We start from the raw sequence: 16,941 nt of genomic DNA on the forward strand, positions 1-16,941 counted from the left end.
GAAAATCTGCAACGTCATGGCTATAACACAGACCCTCACAGCTTCTGACACAGGAACCACTTAGAAAAACACAGACACAGCAAGCTTTCAGCAGCACCAGCACTGTGTTCAGTTAACTACTTCTTACAGTTCAATAAAACTGTCATTTATCTCCATTTATATACTGGAGTCTCACCAGTACCAGTTTGGTGTATACTTCCATAGAATTCCTTCCTAATCCGTACAGCAGTCCAGATTTCCTAAGAAACAGGTTCTGAAATGGTAAGAAAGATGCTTGCAGTATTTTCATGTCTCACAGGAGGCTTCTTTCTTCCCAGGGAGGATTGGTTTCAATTAAATCAATCTTAGAAGAAAAATTCATTAACATAGTGCAGTTTCTGTGAATAAATAAGGCCAAAAACTTTTCAAGAGACACCAAAACTTCAAAGTTTTCCTTGCTTATGTCTTTACCTCCAACAAGCTCCCCTCCTTCAGGGGACCCATCTGTCTTTCTCTGTAAGCAATGGGGAAGTAAGCGTGTCAGCACCTTATACATAACAGCATTCAGCACTGTGTTATCAGCTGAATCCATGATTTCTCATGAAGCACTGCTAGCCTGACTCCTAAGATCAAAGTGTTCTCTGCCTGACTGTGCAGGCAGAGAGAATTTAAAGGAAAGCAATTGTACAAGGGTACAGAATAATTCAGGTACAAAACATTCCTCTGGCAACACTAGGAAATAAATCACATAAATAATAATGGCAAAATAAACCATTCTTCAAAGGAAACACAGCTGAAGGGAATGAAGCAACCAGGTATTTTTACAAATGGTGCTTTACCAGTGACTGCACAATAAGCTTAATGCTGGCATTTTTTAAATCTTTGATGCACATATATTAATTATACATTCAGGACCAAAGCACTGGCAGTGTCCTTGTTGTATTTGCAGCCTATGTGCATCCCCAAGTGCCAGGGAGATAAAAGACATACTGATATAATGTTTGTTCAAAGTTCTGAGAAGGCAAACTACCCATTAATGAAATCCATTATTTCTAGGGCACAGGTTTCCAAAAAGACAAGGGACACCAGTGCTCATGACACAGATGGTAGATGCATCTTGCAGCCTAAGGGCCAGGGCAGCAGGAGGTGAAGTATGTCTGTGCCTTCTCTAGAAACATCACACATTAAAAGTAAACAATGAAAGAGAGTATTCCCTTAAAGACAACTGGCAAGAAACAGCTAAAGCAACACTCTAAATAAACATATGCTACCAGATAAACTTTCTGAGCTTAAAGCCAGAATAAAGCCATGACTGGCACAGCCCTTTATCAAGGTGATCTTCTGCTACAGCTAAAACAAAGGATGATCCATCACATGGAATCTGATTTTCTAGCAGGCTCTTTCCCCACCTCTCCATCCTCAGATCTAGACGCATTGAACACCAGGGGCTTTGGTACCTAGAAAAAGTATCAGCTATGGAGCTCACATCCCACTCTAGCAAATCATGAGGGAGCACCAAACGTGCAACATAGAACAGTATGCAAAGAGTGGGTCCCAGTTAATGAAACGGAGACACAGAAGTTTAAGCACCTTGCTGTAGACTACCCATGGAATCAGTTTTTGAACTAAAACTTTGACTTGGGAGCTGCAAAACTGTGTGCTTTGCCCAAAATACTCAGTTTTTCTTATTGTCTGCTTCTAACAGATGAAGAAGATGCCTCACAGAGGACAAAGCACTTCTGCTTGAGGGAACAGCTTCCAGAAACAATGCTGGCCATCTTCATTGCCAGGTAGCTAGTGCTGCCAGGACTGATCATCATGCAGGAGAATGAGGAGAGAACTCATACCTATCCAGTATCTCTGGGAGAGGTAAGATCATCCACTGCCATATTCCCAAGGCTTCGCTGTTCTCGGAATGCCAGAACGTCCAGCTCTGCTCCTTTCCCGTCTTGTTCTCCACCAGCACCAGGGAGACATTTCCCAGCAGGACACCGTGGATGAGCCATGACATTCGTAGCTGGAAGAAATAAAACATTTGAGATTAAACATCACAAACATTATTCAAAAGTTAACAAAGTTATCAATTCCTCTTTCCTTGCTTTCCAACCACCAAAAAGTTGATTCTCCCATCCTTATATAATCAATCCCTTTAGGAAACGCCACAGATGTGGAAGCCTGTAATACTCAGTATATGCTATTAAACATTGAAACTACTGGCCTCTTTTGTTTTCTTTTTGTAAAGTTGAGTCTAGACAGTCTGTTTTAGCTTTCACACGTGTGGCTAATTTTACAGGGATAAGACTATACCTCTCTTTTGAGCAGTACAAAGACTACACTCCCCTAAGATGCCACCTAAGAGATTCAAGTTAAGACTAACAACTTATTCAGTAATAAATTTTTATATTCCAGTAGCAGTAGTAGCAAAAAACGTAGGGAGAAGACTGCAATAAGCAGGCATCACTAGTAATCACATCCTCGTTCCCCAGATACCCTTTTCAAAAATCAGTTTTTATTTTCCATCCAAGTTTATACAGATTTTTCAATTAAAGTTCAGTAATAATTTGGTGGGTTTTTTATTAATTAAAATACTTCAGGGAACCGTTTTTCTAACATTTCTGTTATGATAATGTAATTTAATCAATTTCTATGCATTTATCCCTGTATGTAAAATTATTTCATGTAGTTTTCTCATTTTATGACTTTCTCACTCTCATTGTATAAAAAGAAAACCAAATTCCTTTCACATCAGGCTAGCTTCACAAGCCAGAGTATATGAACATAGTCTTCTTATTTTCTTGTGAAAAAGAAAAGGAGCTAGCCCTTTGTTGATAAAGAGCACAAGTAAAACACCCATATATATTCTACTCAGGAGCTGGGTTTCATCTCAATAACCAGTAGAGGTGAGAATGCTGAAGGAATGAGTTTATTAAAGCTACATTAACAATGGATGTTTTGGATACAAGAAAGTGTTCAGCACAGTATCTGGTGTCCATACATATTAAATAAAGCACTCTATTTTTCAGCACTTCAAAGCCACCACCAAAGTCAGGAGGCTCAGAATTCAGTTTGTATTTTACAAAGGAACACCTGATAACATTACTTCCTTGCTTTGATAGCACAGAACATCCATATCCATTTCTCAGCATAAAACAAAACTGCTAATTTCGCTTGCTGTTCCTATGTCATGGTGTAAGTTTGTTCTGGCAGCCAAATCAGATGTAGGCATCAAAGTGACAGAAGTGTTGCTATTATTCCTAGTTTATGATCACAATTTTGGAGTGGGTGGAACAAAATTCTGGATATCCATTGCATTAATTATCAGTTCTGAATTTGGGTAAACACTCCAGTTCATCTGCCTGTCTCCAAAGCTACAGAGAAAGAAGTGACTTTATACTGCAAAACTGTGACAGAGACTGAATAATCTAGATGGGGCTCTTCTCTCTCTCCAGTCCAAAAATCACTGGACTTGCCTGGAACCCATTGTACCGTATGACCCGAGGACTGATAAATGCACAAACAGATATGCCAGTTTGTGTCTGTGAAAGCATTTTGTTACATTATTTTGGCCACACATCCCAAACTGATGTGTAAGATTCTGAGTGGTCTAGCAAACCATCACAGGTGCCCACAGCACTTCTGGGGACAAGCTGGTCAAGTCTGGACACTGGTCAAGTCTGACTTCCAGCTCACTCCCACCACAGTTCTGGGAAAGGATTCATGGAATCCCATGGCTATTTCCACAGTTTCAGGCAGTGGAAACCACGGCATCAAGTGTGAGGATTTTCATCTCCCAGACACCAGAGAGAAAAAGCAGAGTCAAGCAGGATAGCCAGGAACTGTTTCAGATTCACAACATGATGGCCATGGAGGCAGCTGAGGAGGGCTGAGTTCATACCCAGCAACCAGAAGCAACACTGGTGAGAGAGGCTGCTGACAAATGTTCATGGTATAGGAGGCTGATGCCTTCAAACTTGGTGTCTGCGTGGCTACTCCTAATGGGTGACAATCAAGATGCAAGAAATTGTTGGGTATTCCATATTTTCAATTGCCTACAAACTGAGGCATTTTTTAGTGTGAATTTAAAGTGAAAATTTATACCTTTCAGACCCAGTAAAGTAAATTTTCCTTGAGGAAACCGATCAGGACTTAACTATTTGTTTTAATAAGTTTGGAATGCCAATGGGATATTTTAAACCCTCCATTTATACCAGAGAAAGCAACACCTCTTACTGAGACTCCACATGTCCACTTTTAGGACCCAAGTGCCAACTCCCTGTGCAACACACTGTGTGACATTTTTAATACAGGTGAGTTGGAGCAACTTCACCATGCCATTTTAGTAGTTTAAAATTTGAGAGGTAAAGCAGAAGGGCAGAAGCTTCAGAAAGCTTCTAGGCAGAAGCTTTCAGACCTCTGTCTCTTCTGGAGACCTGCCAGAAGGTAAGAGGCAACATCTACATGGTCAGGAGTGAGGGAAGAGCGAGCCTTTGATAGCTGTTAACGTAACACTAGAGCAAAAGCTGAGGCAATTGATGAATTGGAATGAATGCCTTTGCACACATGTCAGCTGTTTGAAGGAAAGAAGTAGCTGGCAACAGATGTGGGAGATCAGCTCATTGGCAAAGTGCAATATACAAACTCTAATGAACTGGCTCTGAGTGAATCGACTGGCACTGTGTCCAAATGGGCATTTTTGGCTGTGATTTTCATGGTTTCTAAGCTTCACAGCAGGGCAGTCCAGGTCTTTTCACACCTGCTGAAGTGAACCAGAGCAGATGAGCTGGATACCATAGTAAAGACTTCTGAATGGGGCTGGCATTCATTCTGTAGAATACAGCATCAATGATGGCAGATGGCACTACATACACAGTGCACCCTGCAAGCAGAGCAGTGGCACATTTGGAAAAATCTAAATCTGGGCTGTTGGTGGAATACCCCAACATTATGCATCAAACATCTCTCTCTGTGTTAAACCAGCAGCAAAATATTCAGATGCTAGAAACACCACTGAGAAATTAATTAAGCGTAGAAGGTAGGCAGTGGCTCAATGGCACCTTGCTTTCTGGCTTTAGAGTCCACCAGAGCTGCTGATCAGCTGTTCATATGCAAACCCACTGACTCAGTAAATGAAATGGTTTAAACTGATCTTGGGAAAATCAGGGAGGGAGAGCCCATGGTAAATACACAGCATATTGAGGCAAAACTCAGGTCAGATGGCTACATGTACTATACTGCAAACACCATCTGGAAAGATGCCTTCTGAGAATCCCCTTAGCCTCTGAGTGGGTGGAGTTTCTGAACTGACAAACAGGGGACTCAATTCATCCCAGAAAAAAAAAAAAAACAAACAAAAAACCCTAATCCTTATCAATATCAACAGGGCTTGGCAGGTGTAGAAAAACAAGGAAGGTAGATTTTCCAGCACAAGCTGCATAATTTCAAGACCACCTGAGAACAGAGACTTCCATTTTACTTCTTTATGCAAAAAAAGAAAAATAAAATACCAAGAATGTTCTGGTTGAAGTTTGAACTTGCTGACACCTGTGAATCTACTTTAATGGCTAGAAACATTTCAGCATAAACTATCTCTGAGATGCCTGTCCGAGGACCAATGACACACACTTGCAGCAGCATAAATAAAACATTCTGCAGTGACACTCTGGAGAGCTGCTGTTTCTTTTTCCTCCCTTTCTGCACAGCAGTGATACTGACTATTAGCATTATGGTCCTACCTGGCAGAAATTGATACTTCAAACAGGGCTTGGAATAAAGTATTTTTAAGAAGACAGAGAAGAGTCTACAGGCATTTTCCTCCCAAGGAAGTGCAGTGGTTGGATCTCACTGGTGGCTCTCTGGCCAGCAACACCTCAACTCTAGACCACAGGTTTTCATCTTGTGAGACAGCACATAACTTAATTCTGATGCCCCCAGGTTTTTGTTCACCCTCTCCATTATGCTTGCTCAAAGGAATTGCTCAAAATTTTCCTGACAAGGAACAGTGGATTCTTGAAATGTAGACATTTATTCTCCTAAAAAACATTACTGTTCCCTTGGGTCTTCTTCACTGGAAGAGAAACAGTAGAAATTGTTTTCAGCTGTGAATGCACTGACCCAGTAAATGTAGCTCAGGTATTAAAGGAGCTTGGAAAACATCTCACTGTTGAGGAGAAACTGAAGCTGCAAGTTGGGATATGATTTGCACAGAATTAGGCAATACCTGCAGACCCCTTTGCCAAGTCTCAGTAAGCTCTGTACATGAATATGAGCTACCTTTGACATGTGAAGTTTATCATACTGACGATAATTTTTTTCTTACCAGAAATGAGAAATGGTTGCATACAACAGTACAAGCAAAGACATCTATTACCACTGTTCAGCAATTCAGGCTTGGACTCTTATGAATAATAAAGAGGATCAAAAGGTCTTGTTCCTGGTTTTCGGCCAGATCTACAACAGTGCATGATAAGACTCTCTTGTAGTCTGCAGACACTTCTGCTTCAGATGAAGACTCAGGTGTGAAAGCAAAAACCTTTTGTAAATGATAGAATTTTAATTAATTGATCTGATTACGTAGCTTTAAAATACCTAGGCAGGCAAGAGAAGCTCATGTTTTATATGAACAGATTCTCCCACTATTTATTCTTACATTATTTCTTACTTTATTTCAGAAAACAGACCAAGAGAAAAATAAAAGCAACAACAAAAGAGAAAGTGTTCAGAATTTTGCTGTCAGGGGACTGTGGAATGACCAGCACTCAAGAGATTTCAGATGCTATAGACCCTCTGATCCAATGACACAAAAGCCAGGTGGGAAAGGGAGCAAGAGAGGAAGAAACAGTAAATAAGCTGTTCAGATTTTAAAAACAACATTTTAAAACAAGAAAGTATGCTAAGAATATTCTGTCAAATAAAGCAGATGAAAGGTTGAGCTAGAGGCATATCTATGTTGCATTTTTCATGCTCGTAAATTTTCAGTGTCAATGTTATTACCATGTACGCTTCTAAGTTATTTAAAGCTCAAGGAGCAGAGGAGAAAAAGAGACACACTGCAGGTGTAAGCATGGGGCTCAGAATGCACTCAAGGAATGATTTATATTATTGACTTACATGCCTTGAAAAAATTGCAACACTTCTGCATAGAAAAGAGAACTGAATTAATAAACAGAGAAGATGAAAACATCTTTATGCCTGTAAACCTGGATGAGAAGGCAAACTTCAACTATACTGCTCTACATCAACATGTTATATTTATTTTTGAGAGAGAGTACATTTACATAAAAAAATAATTTCAGATGTTAAAGAAATCTGGCCCAGTTTAGTACTATCATACATAACATAATGGTGGCTTTCAAGAAACAGCTAGTTGAAATGTCAAAATAGCATCAGAAAAATATTTTCATGATTTTAAACACAGCCAAAAGCACAAAGCACATTTACTACCACAGGAATCTGTTTGTATTGTTTTCCAGCACAACTATACCCTTTAAAATGTTTGACCCAGGGCCTACCAGCAAAATGAAACAATCCAGTTCCTAATCACAAAGCAGTCCCTCTTGCAGAGTCACCTTACTCCATGGAGGTGCATGCAATAACATTTCAGGCTAATTTCAAATCCACCCCCACAGCTCTGCTGTTCCTCTCCTTCTCTCTGACAGCCCACACCAAAGCTGCAGCTTGGCTTTTACTTATCAGGCATGGCACTGAGATTCTGTCACAGATTCCCTTGAGCTGAGCAAAGCACAGCCTTTCTCAAAATTTGCTCATGTTTCTGGAGTGACTTCCAAGGAGAAGCAGCAGTAACAACCCGCCACAAAATGAAATCTTGCAGGAGAGATGCAAGACTACAGCCCAGGCAGGTACAACTGTACCAGCCTCTTGCATGTTTTTGTGAGAGAAAGCCACACACTTTGGGAAGAAACAGGCATGTTTCTTGTGATCTACAGGTACCACAACACCCTTCAAGGCCTGAGGATGCAGACATCAGGGAACATCTCTAAAAAATTGAAGGAAAAGCAAATCAGCACACGTGACTGCACCTGCACAGCAATAATGCTGGGCTGAGGGAGATGGGATTGCCTTCTTGTCTTGTACATGGGAGGTCAGAGCTGAGTCTCCAGCTTCCACACAAAGGTGAGTAATCCCTGGGCACCTACAACACTTCTGCCAGCTCTCTGACTTCTTTGTGAAGTACCGAGGAGTGGGTGGCCATGACAGTTTGGAAACTGTGCACACCTAGGAGCTATCAGCTGTGGCAAAGCAATTAGTTTTGCCATGGGTGGTGTCTGAGATGACAGCACTTCCCTTGGATTTAATTGCAATGTGGTTTCCTAGGTTCCCAAACACCAGTACAGCTTCTAATGACATGCATATGGATTTCTTCTTCAAAATGAGGGAATGCCTATCCATGCCATGCTCCTCTGTCAGCCTTGTACATGCCAGCTGATTCCCACTCAGAGGGGAATCTCAGTGTGACAGAAGGGGCAAATAATGCTGTGCTTTACTGCTTGAGCTCTAAAAACTCTGCCTTTCAATCAGGCCACTGTTTGGCTTAATTCTTTGCACTTCACACGCATCCCTATGCTCAATTACACATGCTTTGCTTCCAGTGAACTTTTACATGTGGGTTAAAAGGTTTTCACTCTTGATTACTGTGACTGTGTATTTCCAGAAGCATTTCCTGAGCTTTTTGTTGCATCTCCCCTCTCTGGCTACTTCAGGGTAATAGAGCATCACTTCATGGACTATGTAAACCACTTCCTGCATTCACCCAAGATTTAGTAGAAGTGCCACAGTCTCCCTCTTCCATACAGAGTGGGTGTTAAGCACAGACTTAAAGGGGTCAACAAGCAAAGGGCTCTTCTAAAAGTGCAACATGAAAAAGATAACAAAGGCTGTCTGGATTGCAAGCAGGAGAGATTCTTTGAAGCCAGGATACTCCAGCCAAGATTTAATAAAACAACAAAAGGAAAGAGAAGAACTAACTGAACCAAGAATAAAGGGCAGCACACAAACTGACTGCTCTGACCTGCCAAAAGCACTGAAGAACAAAGAAAATGAAAATATAAGGCTGCTCAAAACAAACAGGAGTGAAGTGCAATACAAAGCTATACACAAAGTGCAAAGCACATTAGGGCCAATCCCAAAAGTGTGGGAAAGTACAGGCTGTGTTTATCACAGTATCTCCTGTGTGCATTTTTATCCTTTTCCCATTTTTTGGTGCATGTGGGGCAGTGCAGAGTGGGTGAGGCTGACGTTTCCCTGCCTGAGCTAACAAGGAGCCTCCTGCAGGGCATGGAAAGGGCTGGCAGCCCTGCCTGCTCCTGGGGACTGAGCTCAGGCTGCAGGGAGCACAGAGATGGAGTGTCACACCAGCCCTGCACTCAGTGACAGCTCATCCATGCATGCTCATCCAAGAGCTAACACCAACACCCCACATACAGCTGCCCAGAACCTCTGCAGGGAAGGTCTTTGCACCAGGCTGGTGCCTCACCTCCTTTTCCAGTCTGCCACAGTGTAAGGTTACACAGCCAGGCTCAGGGAGGAAAAACAAGCTTGAAGCATTAGAAAGTCTTCATGGCTGGTACCCACTGTGGACTGCTTGGCTGTTTCCTTATCAGCTTTGAGTCCTGGTTTCATGGACAACCTGGCCAAACCCCAGACTCCTCCAGCCTGGCAAACAGCACTGTGGCAGGTAATGTTCCTCATGCTGAGGCTGAAGTAGTTAATTCCTATGAACACCTCAGGCTAAAAAGCAGGGTGTCAGCTTCTGCTGTGGTGAGTGTGATTGGTCTAACATGACTGAATAAAAGAAAATTAGGTGATAAGGGGAAGAAATAATAACTTCATTAAACAGCAGGTGCCCCAGAGCTTCCATGTAGCAGGGGAGAATACAGGGGAGTCAAAATTATCAAACTGGGGATGTTTGCTGACCTCCTTGTTGCTCTCAGGAGAGCGAGCAAATATCTAAAGGATCATGAGAGCTGGATCAAATACAAGAGGAAGGGCAGATTTATGGCTGGATCTGATGGTGGAAGAATAAATAGGTCTAATTCACTCAAACCCTTGCAACATGAGTTTTGGGTATTTTCTGTGGGATTTCAGCTGCCAGAGAATCTGTCCCAGCTGTGACATGCCAGGTAAAGTTGTCAGCAGTGACAGGTAAAACTCATCTTTTAGTGTCTGAACTTAAGCCAGTTCAATCACAAAGTGGTTGAGGGTGAATAAATACAGGACAGCATTACAGTATTTTCACAACCTCTTTTCTGACTATAATTTCACTATTAGGAAGTTTGTTGGCACATATTGGAGGAATAACTGCGTAGGGAGGCATATCTCCTTTCTCCTCTTCTGTTGTGTTGAGAAGTGGAATTAAATTATTCTCTGCACAGACAGATTGTTCCAGTAAAATAGAATTTGAAGCCACCAGGGATCCACTGAGAAGGGAAGCTTTTTACACTATATGAAAAGGCAGGAGACAAAACCCTTGCCAAAACTCCTTCACTCTTTATTAGCGACAGCTGCAACCCTGGATGCGTCCGGATGCCTTTGGAGTGCCAAGGGGAGTGACGAAGATGGGATGGCATGTGAGCAGATGAAATACATGGCAGCTTCTCCCCCACGGCAAGTTTAATTATTTGCAGTGTTGTATACACAAGGAAAAAAACACACAGATATTGGGAAATCATTCACTGTGCTTCCTGTGTCGGGTGGATTATGAAAAACACTCGCTTCTTGCTGGTCCATGGCAGAACAAGGTCTTAAAATATTCAAAACTTGCTTACGCCTCTGTCACAGATGGGAGGAAAAACAAGGTAGAATATATTTCAAAGACAGAGAACATGAATATATCAAGAGAGCAAAACCAGAGGCACTTTGCTGAATGAACTGAGATATCCAACAGAAGTGAACCAAAACAAACTTTAGGGCAAAGAAACACCTTTTCTGTGTAGTTTTATTCCAGAGAACTTCCTAACACATCCCTTCTTGTCCTTTCTGCATTTTAAGATTACTGGAACGGATTTTTTTTGTCTGTTCAGTACTCAACCAACAAACAGCTGCACTTCATTAGTATCAGTTTTCCTAAATCCCTCTGCTCCAGGATCCAGAAGCTTATGGGAGATTTCTGAGTGACTGTGAAGATGTGAAATGCTTTATCTCACTAGGCATGGTTCAAAGCCATAAGTCAGAAATAAATCTTATCAGTGATTCTACAATCTGTGAAGCTACAGAATAAGAAGATGCAGAAAGGTCATCTTTCTGAACCTGCACTTTAAGGGTTAAATACAACTAACTCAGAAATGACAAGCATGAGCAAGGTTGTCTGGCAAGCCCTGAGGTACCTCCTTAAGCTCATGTCTTGTGACTGTCAATAGTTTTTCTGCTTGAATATGAACCTGGCTCCATTCTGGATTAATTTCTCTCTGCTGCTGCTAACTTCAGCACTCCTGTGAACAAGGCCTACATGAGGACTGGTGGGTTTGAAGTGCAGCAGCATGAAGAGCTGCCAGCCCAAATCCCAGCTGTGCTAGAGAAAACATGTACTGCCTTTTCTGAATGGCTCAGGGGCAGTCCTGAGGCCTATTCTGTCTTGGATGTTGCAAATATAATGCTTGTTCATGCAGTAAGATTCTTCCTCTCTGTGTTTATGTAATGTTGGCTGCCCTACTCTCACAGCGCACACACCTAATTATGAAGATTGTAATACATCATGTGATGCAATGAGGACAGGATACGACAGGTTTTTCAAAGCACATTTTGTGACATTCAAGCAGATAACCATATCTTTCCCCTGCACAGTGGACATAAATAAGTATATTTTATAAAAAATAAAATCAAAGATAGTGGTTGCCTTGCTACTGACCTAGTACCTATATTTGAAAACCCGAGTCAAACAAAAAGCAATTTACACAAAAACCTCTGTAAATTGCACAATAAAAGAAAACATTATGACTTGCCTCACAGGGAGAGTTCCTCAAAGGAGCTGGAAATGCTGTGCTGGTCATGACAGTCTTTGCTACTGCTGGTGCCTTGCTGGTGTTAAGGAGGAGTGCACGACCTGGATGAAAGAGAAGGGAGAAGGTCAAACTGCAGCACTCACCTTTAGGTTTCAGATTTGTGAAACCTGCCCCAAGCCTACGTTAGCTGGCTCCTACCACAGTGGAATTCCAGGGAGCGGAAGGCTTTTTCCATTTCTTAGGGATGCAGCTTCACCTACCTAACAAATATACTCAGTAACCACATGAGCCTGTCCACCTTCCCTCCCATTGCTACCTTCTGTTGCTCCATGACTTCAAATTCATCCTCCTTGCAAAGCAAATAATAAAGTGTATCTTTTATGAACAGAAAGTAACCTGGAAGAAAAGAATTTATCTTGACCAAAACCAAATAAAAATACAGCTACAGCTCTTTGCTACTTGAATAATTTCTGTAAACAAGAGAAACAAGGGCAGTATTGGGTTTTCTCTCAGCAGCTTAAGCCTTCACTGTTTGTATGAGAAGGATTAGATACTGGTATTTAGGTTGGAGAACCAAGTACATAGTAATTGTACATAAAAGTGCAACTCAAGGGATCATGAAGCAAAGACAAGAAAAATTAGAATGTGAGCAGGGGAAAAAACTAGCTTACAGAAAAATAGAGAAAATAAATAGGAAAATCAGAAAGAAAAAAACAGATCTGTATGGCAGAGGGTCAGGCAGATGAACATTTGGTATGAAGTTTTTTAGAAGGGGTCAAGATCTGTATCTGGCGTCAGTGGTGGAGACTGAGGTACCACTTTGTACCCTGAAGACAAAAAGGTAGCAGGACAGCCTTTTACTCAAAGCACTCAGAGTGGAAAGATGGCATTTCAGAGTAGAAAACTGGGATCTGCTTCACTGGAGGCTGAATATGTAAGTACACAGGAAAAATTGCCTTGTGTTTCATTCCCTCTCCTCACCACGTGTGTATCATTTCTGCTCTCTGCTGTTTGTGCTCTGCACTTACTGTTTCCTCTCACACACCTTCTATGGAAGGGAAACGCTTCTGCTCCGGGCTTCCGATCCGCCATGGAGAAGGATGGGACGCAGGGGAGCCTGGTGTCCAGCCACAATCCCCTTCTTCAAACGAGCAGTAAAAGCCAGGGGGAAGCTGTCCTGCAGGAGGGAAAGGCACACAGACAGAAGAAGCCAGTGAGCTGAGGAGGAGGCTCCTGGGCTCACTGGAGCCGCAGTGACTTGTTCCAACTTGCTTTATCCAGGGCATTCCCAGCTCCTTGGTCCTTTCGAATGGCGCATGTGCCCAACCATGAGGAGGGAGGAGCAGAGAGCAGCAATGCCCAGAGTGGGGCTAAGTGACTCCCCACACACCTTGACAAACCCCAGAGAGAGGACACATCTCACTACACACCCTGGGGGCTCCTGGGCTCTCAGCTTTACAGGTATCAGCTCGCTCAAGGTCACATCTTGGAGATGACTTTCCTAAGCACTGCTTCTACAGCCCCACAGGGGCAAATCTTGGAGAGGGATAAATTCCCTACAAGATTCCCTCCCTTACAGTTCAGGTTTCTACTCAGCCCAGCTCAGCAACGTGATCTCTCTGTGAGCAGTGATGTGGCCTCAGGTAAAGCATTGGATCCTTCTGTGCCTCACTTTTTTCACCTGTGAGTCTCTTCCATGAGATGAAAGAGGATAGTTTATTTTAATCCATACTTCCAGGCTTTGAAGCCCGCTCATTCTGTCACTAGCTTAGGATTTCAGTTTCCAGCTCCAAACAATAGAGCTCCATTAGCTTTTTGCCTTGAAATTTGTCAGTTTTAAAGCAATAGTAGTCCCATTCAAAGCAGAAGGTAATCTCATGCCTTCCTTTTACTTCTCTACCTTCAACTGCAAGTTCTGCTTATGAGGGTGCAAAGTATTGCTCCTTTTGCTCGAAGAAAGGAGAATGGTACATGAAATCTGTTAAAAATGGAAAGATAAAAATGAAATTTCATGTGCAAACACACATCCAGGATTTTTTTTTTTTTTTTACTTTTAGCTCTTTGATAAAATCAGAATTAAAATTTCTTCACTTACAAGCAGTAGGATAGACCACAACCTTCTAAAGCAAGAGAATCTTCTGGTCAAGCGATATCAGTAATTTCATTAGCTCCTCTATGAGAAGAAGAGGCTCTTGAACATATAATTTGTTGTGATTATTAATTTCTTTTCCCTCTGAAATTATATATCTGTGGAGAGGCTGTCAGACAATGAGGCACCAGTATTCAAGCTCCAGATTATTCAAAATGTTTAAGTACCAGCAGATCCCCCTGGCTGAGATTTCAGATCAATAAAATACCTGCTCACAAGTCCCCAGCTTCGACTCACACACCTCAAAACACAATTGACTGTCATTGGCACATGCAGGTGTTCCTTGGTGTACCCAGAGAAAACAACTGTGGAACACCATAACTGCAGCATCTAGACCACAAACATTTGATTTTCTGAGAGCCTGAATCACAACTCACTTGTCAGAGGAAAGTGAAACAAATCCTCTATCAGTAGCTTTTTAGTAGGGCTAGTTTTGGACCTGGAACCTGACATTGAGGCAAGAACCACATTTTAGTGTTATTTTGGGCAAGCATCTAAACCTGTTGTGAAAAAAAATCAAAACCTGTATGAAGTTAGGGCTTTTTCAAGGTTTTGCTTTTAAAAATCTCCAAATTCATTCAGCCTAGTCTTTAAATGTGAAGTTGTTAAGCAGAGAGTTACTTCTCTGTGTTTCACCCCTCTGCAGAACTTGATTATATTTCATTGCGCAGCCTGAGGCTGGGATACATAGAAAATGACAAATTATAATGTGCCCTGAATTCCCACAGAAACAGCTTGGCTCGGTGTCCAACTGAATTCATGTCATGGCCATTTGCTATCTAGGATGATGTAAACAAGTCAGAGCAGCAGGAGGAGTCATCTAAGTAGCAATCCCTGCCTGAAGGCCAGGAAAATCTCACTGTCGATGAGCAAGTAAGGGCATAAATAAAAAGCTATTACTTTCACAGAATATTTCATTCCCTTTTCCCAAATTAATGTTTTATGAGTTTTCAGATGTCTCATGCCCTGGATGCATTTTCTTTGCTGCTCCTTCTTACCTTGAATATGCACAGCACCTGTGATTCCATGTGTTGGTACTCCACAGGGACCTCTGGGTACCACTTCTCTCCAACCTGTATTTCTCCATTTCATGTGTTTGTCACTGAAACTCACATTAGCACAGACACTGCATTGATGAGGGGAAGCTGCTCTGACTTTATTGGAAAATCATGGAAATTAGGAGCAGGGATTACTTCTACTGAAACCTGCCATTTTGGACATTAATACCAGTGACAGAAACCTCAGAAGATTTAGGCCTTAGTGAGATTAAGATACAACTTTGTGGGTATGAGATGGAGAACAGAGTAGTCCAGTGAAAGTGAAGCACTCTGAGAATGCAAGAGTCTCTCCTTTTATGTGGGGGGTAAGCAGGGAAAAGCTGTTGGATGCTAAACTTGTTCTTAACCAAATATTTTCAAGCCTTCAGAATGAAATACCTTTCAAGAAAAATCTAAATAAGTTCTTTTTCTTTAACCAAATTTTTTTGTCCATTAATAGCTAGAGAATTAGTAACTGACACAATTTATGAACCAGATGGAGTCATCTGGTTCTTCAAAACTAGGTGTTAATCAACCAGATACTACACTTTAAGCTTCTGAGTGAAATTCCAAACTGGTGTTATAAAGAACAAAAGCATTAAAGACTACTCTGTGTGTATGGACCTTTACCAAGTTTAGGAGGAAATCTCAGAAGTCAAACAGATCAGCTACTCGATTTAAAGAATCACATGAATCTTAAACATGACTTTGTTTCAATGATTCTTCTATGCTAGCAAAGTTGGCCAGCCAAATTCTACCAGAAATGAAGCATAAAAAGAGAAAATACTTTTCAACAGTCAGCAGAGTTATCCTTCAATGGCAGATGGTTTTGCTGAGTTCAAAACTGCCAGAGGTTAGAATTCATTTCTATAAGTACAGCTTTTGATAAAGAAAGAAGCAGAAGGATTAGTGTATGCAAGACAGGAACCTTAAGAGCATAGCATGGCCTGGCAACAGGTTGCTACTTCATAATTTTGCTTGCTGAAGACTCTGCTGGGCTGTATCTGGATAAAAATGAATCCTGTGATTTCTTCACACATTTTGGCCTGGAAAGCAAACTGGCCACTTTAAAATTGATTATCAATGCTTTTTTTGGTCACTCATCCACATTATCAGAAAATCAAACTTTAGGGGTTCCTGTTCTAGCTGCCATTTGGCCTTTTGACTGATGTGTGCATGCAGTCCTCCCACCACAGACTAAGTTCCTCCTTTCAGGAGCCAGACACTTGTCTTCCTTATCTCACCTGCTAAGGTGTTTCACATCCTTAAATATTCAATGAAGCAGAGTGAAAATTACCCTATAACCAAGTGATTGTGAGATTTATTTGAAAGATAAAGAGGACATTATTTCCTGTTCCAGCTAAAATTCATAAAATGTGGAAGTGCAACCTCAGGAGAGACTTGGGTAATCATTTTCTTCTGAACTAGACCAGAACTCCAGACAAGCTTGGAAACTCTTTATGGAAATAGAAAATATGGGTTCAAATTCACAGAAGAACCAGTCCTAGGTTAATTGCATCTTGAAGTTCTGGGTGTCTATAAAGTAAATATACTACTGGCACCTCTATTATTTAAAATGTTACCATTTTTAGAATATATCCATTACTTGCCTAATATGCTTGGACTGATTAGCCAATATTTTCCAAGGATGAATTTTTTTTTTTCTGAACTTGTCATAGAAAGTAAAATAGTTTTGGAGTAGTCAGAATTACATCCCTTTTCAGTAAAGTTTTAACTTTTGCTCTGACTTGCTGCCCTGCAGTGAAAGATTATTTAACCAATATCCCAGATACTGTTAATTAAAAAGAGAAGTACAAAACTG

The 16,941-nt window shown here is 41.4% G+C and overlaps 1 protein-coding gene across 2 annotated transcripts in view; it reads right to left on the reverse strand.

The window, feature by feature from the left end:
* ALK (ALK receptor tyrosine kinase) overlaps positions 1–16,941 on the reverse strand; it is a 307,024-nt gene that overhangs the window by 58,353 nt on the left and 231,730 nt on the right. The window contains exons 7-9 of one of the 2 annotated variants that reach the window (XM_066546309.1): positions 12,979–13,110; positions 11,934–12,034; positions 1,827–1,996 (exon numbers count right to left, since the gene is read on the reverse strand). In XM_066546309.1, coding sequence (XP_066402406.1) covers positions 1,827–1,996; positions 11,934–12,034; positions 12,979–13,110 — 403 coding nt within the window. Of the gene's footprint in view, positions 1–1,826; positions 1,997–11,933; positions 12,035–12,978; positions 13,111–16,941 lie in introns of those variants that run through there. The other variant, XM_066546307.1, reaches the window with a different exon arrangement.

This window comes from Molothrus aeneus, chromosome 3 (assembly GCF_037042795.1).
Source record: "Molothrus aeneus isolate 106 chromosome 3, BPBGC_Maene_1.0, whole genome shotgun sequence".
Taxonomy (NCBI): domain Eukaryota; kingdom Metazoa; phylum Chordata; class Aves; order Passeriformes; family Icteridae; genus Molothrus; species Molothrus aeneus.